This window comes from Corvus brachyrhynchos, unplaced genomic scaffold (assembly GCF_000691975.1).
Source record: "Corvus brachyrhynchos isolate BGI_N302 unplaced genomic scaffold, ASM69197v1 scaffold239, whole genome shotgun sequence".
In the NCBI taxonomy this organism is placed as follows: Eukaryota; Metazoa; Chordata; class Aves; order Passeriformes; family Corvidae; genus Corvus; species Corvus brachyrhynchos.
Window position 1 is genome coordinate 1,781,176 of NW_008246057.1, and position 5,117 is coordinate 1,786,292.

At 40.4% G+C, this 5,117-nt stretch overlaps 1 protein-coding gene across 4 annotated transcripts in view; it reads left to right on the forward strand.

The window, feature by feature from the left end:
- Window positions 1–222: 222 nt before the first annotated feature.
- Window positions 223–5,117, forward strand: part of PMPCB (peptidase, mitochondrial processing beta subunit) — a 13,553-nt gene continuing 8,658 nt past the window's right edge. The window contains exon 1 of one of the 4 annotated variants that reach the window (XM_017745932.1): window positions 223–322. In XM_017745932.1, the coding sequence (XP_017601421.1) occupies window positions 257–322 (66 nt within the window). In that variant the 5' untranslated portion in view covers window positions 223–256. The remainder of the gene's footprint in view (window positions 323–5,117) is intronic. The other 3 variants (XM_017745930.1, XM_017745928.1, XM_017745929.1) reach the window with 3 other exon arrangements.

Below are 5,117 nucleotides of genomic sequence, written 5' to 3' on the forward strand. Positions count from 1 at the left end.
AACTACATGGTCTGTAGTTTGTGTTGGCTAACTTAAGCATTAGTAAGATCATAGGGATTAAAGAGTGAGAAAACAGGGTTTAAGAGAGGAAAGAAAAGAGAAAACTCAGTTATCTGGATGTTACAATAGCACGTAACTGTACATTTGCTGTATTATAAAATGCGATGAGTAGCATTAGCAGCATTTTTGGCTAATGGAAAATCTACTTTCCTTCCACAGATTGTTGAAAAATGCTCACAGCATTGCTACCTGAACAATGCGGAACAGAGGAGGAATGAATCAGAGAATCCAGGAATGGTGGCTGTCTTGGCTGCCTGAACAGGTGCCTAATTCTAATCTTTTCAGTAACTGCATTGGTTTCAGTTTTCACTGTGTTAATTTCGATTTGATTATACCAGAGATTCAGGTGACTTCTTAATTATTTTCTGGAGAAAATATTCGCTGAAGTGACCTTTTCTTAAAATGAGAAAAAGATTGAAATAAATGTTGGAGTTTCCAGAACTCATCTACTATTGAATCAGAATAATGCCCTAAACCAAGAAACCTGTGTGTGGTTATAGTCACAGGGAAGGATGCAAATGACACTTGAGTACAATGCCAACAAAAACAACAAAAAAGGACTGATCCTTATTCTGCAGTGAGTCTGCTAAAGGGCATAGACAAACCTATCTGTTTAGCTAAATCAGATGAATTTACCCACAGGAATTTCTTGTTGGGTTACTGCATCAGGCAGAATCATTTGTTTGGCATGTTATTCTTGAAAAATTGTTATGAGATATCCAAACTTCTTCCATTTACCTTTCTGATAAAAGCCCTCAGCTGTCAGATAGTGGGCTGTCTGGTACTTACCGACTTATTTCAGTGCATAAATACTTATGAGGAAAAAAAAGAGCTGCATGCAGACAGAATACTGTAATATTCCCTGAAGAAAGCTTTTAATCAACAGCTTCAAAAGAGTGCTCTGTTAATGAGCAACTGAAATGTTATAAATTCAGCCAGCTATGTTTAATTTAGACAGTCTTCCTTGCAGCTTGAGAGTACAAAAGACCAGTGTCAGTGGCCTGTAGGCCTTTGCAGTTACTGCCCAGTGGTTAACCATGGGAAAGAAAAGCTATTGCAATTTAATTAGCTGAAGGATAACTTCTAGGTAATACTGACAAAAATAATCAGCTAGATGCCAGTGAACTGCTAGCATGAAAATCAGGCAACATAATGTCTGTAAAGTTTGATTTGTATTCTCAAAACAGCTTTATTCACAAAAAAAACCCTCCACCCCACTCCTCTACAAAATAATGTATTGTTTCTCAAGCCCATGTTTTTAGGCTCGTTTGAATTCTGCTTGCTTGGCTGAAATCAAGCCAATTCCTGGCAGCTGGATTTCAGCATATTCATTAAAGGCAATACTGTATCATTGCTTTAAAAAGATAGTAGATTGTAAATAAACAGTGAACACGAGCACTCTACAAAAAGCTAACACAGCATTAAGCAGTAGTTTAGCCAAAGACAATTTCAATTGTTAATGTTTACTGTGTGCTGGTTTCAGCAATTCTGAAGGTCTTTTTCCTGAGCAGTGCTGTTCTAATGCTTAGTTCCTGTGCCCTCTTGTTCTAGGGTTGGATCAGCTTGTAACTGAGGATAGTTCTTCCCAACTACTTCTGTAGAAAGCTGATCATGATAGTGTGTCTTGCTGATATGAACTTTATCCTTATTTCAGAAGAAATACTTTATATATACAATTGAAAGAATACCCTTTCAAGATCATGCTTTCTTTGCTCATATCAAGATTGTCATCCTAGTTCAGAGTTACAGAAGTGTTGGTTTCACAGTGTTGTGTTCAAGCCCCTGTGCTGACATATCGCTAAACAAGCATCAGGTATGCATAAACAGATTTCTCATTCTCTCTGCTACCACATGGAATTATTTTATAAAGTAGAAATATTACTCTAGAAGCATCAAGCTAGGTCTATGAGTGCTGGCACCAGCACCAGCTGGATCTTTTTTCATATAGGGTAGTGTAGAGTCTTTCCCATGTGTAAGCTGAAAATGCAGCACCTCCTCAGCTGGTGGATCCTGGAATGGCCTTTTCTTTGAGATGCCTGTGTCATTTGGTTGATGTCGTACAGCAATGAACATGGAAACTTTATTTCCTCAGAAAACCAACTGGAATTGTATAATTCAGACTGTGCATTATTACTGGTTTCAGTGGAGTTCCTGACAAGTTTTAAGCTTAAAAACTGAAAGTGCCATTTGGTTGTTTCCCAGGCACCTCTTTAGGAAGGATGCTAATCTAAAATAGCTACTTAGTGTGAAATACAAAGCTTCCCATACTTAAGGTGAAATCTGGAATCTGGATTTGAAGGAACCAGATTTTCATCCTGAGACTCTCACCTATATCATCCACTCATTTCACAAGGCTCTGTGGCATCTTGAAATTGGCAGGCAACTACTTATCTATCATGCTGATGGCAAGGACATAATTTGTATAGAATTTCCTTCTTTTAGTCTTGGCCCTTCTGTTCCATTGTTGCTTGAGACTGGACACATAAGAACTATGAACAAAGGTCTAATTTTCTCCATCTGGAAGCCACAGATTATACTGTTTACCTAAACCCAAGGGATATTGTGAGCATTCCTTGTTATAATAGCCCATTTCAAAATAGTCACACTGTAAAATAATGTTTTGTAAAAGTTTAGTGGTGAATATTTACCTATTCAGCTTCTACTGTTAGAACATCAGTATTTGTTTTATTTTATTGCATTTTTAGCTGGTTAATAAGATTTCTTAATTTAAAGTTGCATCTCTCTAACGACCTTTGCTGGATGCTAAATTTTAGATTGCATTTACATATGAGACACTCCTATTTTGTTAAGTAGGAGACATCATGGGGATAATCAGTTTATCTTAAGCTGTAATTCTATGTCTAGCGAGGATTCAAATTTCTAGGATGGCTAATGGTTTAGTGAAGTCTGCTAAAACATCTTTGAGATAAATCCCAGCATAATGAGATCAGTTAGATCTAGCTGTAAAATGGAACAGAAGCTTAATTTTAATTTTCAGTTGCACAGTTTGGTGCTTTGCTTTTTTTCCTTTACAACTTGACAGAGCTCTATCTGAAATTTTAAAAATGCTGGAACTGGATGGATCTTTTGAATGTGCATGAAGCAAATGGGAGAAACTAAACAAAACAAAAAAAGAAGTAGCTAGTTTCATGTAAGGTTAGATTTTCCATTCCATGGAAACTAATTTGACTCCAATGTAAATTCTCTAGTGCAAGGATGTGCATGCTTTGCAGCTACAAGATCCTTCTTACATAGGGTGTATGTGGGCACTAATATAGTACAGGCAGCAAAGTAACAGTAACAATTTCAATAAGAGATCTACAGTTCCATTTGTGGTCAGGGCATCATTGTCAAATTAGGAAGCATCTGGTTTCTTGGCATTTAGGTTTATATTTTAACCTGTGTGTTAACAACAGTATCACTTTCATTTTTAATTGTATGCAGTATGTCATGCTTTGGGGTTTTACTATTTTTATGCAATTACAGTCCTTGTGACAGAAACTGGGCAAGCCCAGCTGCAGCACTAAAGCTGCTGTTAAAGCACAGAGCTTATGAATTGGCAGTGCAACTGTTTTAGGGCAGTTGGTGCAATTTCATTCTGAACTGCCAAGGAAGTAAGAATTTGCCTACACCCACAAAATACTCCCCAAAAGCTATACATTTAAAATAAAGTGGATTTTTCTGAAACTGGTCCATGTTTTGGAGTCTGACAAGCTAAATCACAGAGCCTTCTCACACTTCAGCATCTGAGCCAGCTCGGGAACTACCAATAAACCCCAGTGTCCTTTAAGAGTCACAGTAGTGACTGTAATCTGCATGTGACAGATGACATTTCAGGGGGAAGGAAGCAACATTTTTGACAGTTCTTGTGAATCATCTCTGACTAACAGGACTTTGGCAGTTACAGGAGACAGTTCACCCTGAGCAGAAGCATCCTCTGTTCCCACCATTTTCAACCTCTTCCTTCTGATCTTGTGCTAAGTGCCCAGTTTTCTCCTTCTTTTTAGAGCAGGGCAAGAGGGGTTTGTAGCATCTGTACAGAGACAGAGGGTGTCAGAAGTACTGTGCTCAGTCTGAGGTAGAGGGGCATTCAGGGTTAGGAAAATGGTACCTAAAACAGTGCTTCCCCCAGCATAAGTAGTACAGATTTCTTTTTTAAAGTAGTATTTTGGTTTTTTGCGTTGTGTCACTTTACACACTGTGGGACAAATAATAGAATTTTACCCTGGTTTTTGTTCATTCTTGAGATAATGCTTGATTAGCCAAATGAAAAGTTCCTAAAAAATGTAAAAATTTTAACCAGGAAGTCAAAACTGAGCACTGCTTCTTGCTTGCATGTCTGTACCTACTTCTCTATAGCCATACATTCCAAACGTGCTCAGGAACAGTCTTTGGCACTGAAATGAAGTTGCTTCCACTGGTACACTCCAGAACTCTTCCCAGCCCAAATTTGGCTCTTGTCAAGTAGCATTCCCACAGGCCCTTCCCAGCCCCTGGCAGCTGGAAGGGACCATTCCCAGCAGTTTGGAGCCGTATGTATGGAGCTGAGGTAGTTCACCAGTGCTGGCACAGGCTCGGCGGAGCGCTGAACTTACTGCTGTGGATGAAGCCGTCCTATCCATAACAAGTGTTTCAGCTCCGTTGCATACACTTCTCAGAAGACTCCAGGTTATCCCAGCCTCGGGATTTCCCCCGTCAGAGCGGGTCTGTCCTGCACGAAGCGCAGCGCCCGCACCCAGCCCTGCCGAAAGAGCAGCTGGAGAAGCCGCAGCGAGCAGTGGTGTACCCACAGCACCTCCCGGAGCAGCCGAAAGGCAGCGCGTTGTGTGTACTGAGCCGGGCCATAATGGATATCGCAAGGAAAATGGCTTTCCTGAACTGTGCTGCTCTGGGCCAGTGAGGAGAGCGGACCATCAAACCAAGCCCCAAGCCTGCCAGAGCTCAAGGAGGGTTTGGACAACGCCCTCAGATATATGGCGGGCTTGTCCTGTGCAGGGCAGAAGTTGGACTCGATGATCCCTGTGGGTCCCTTCCAACCCAGGGCATTCCCCGATTCT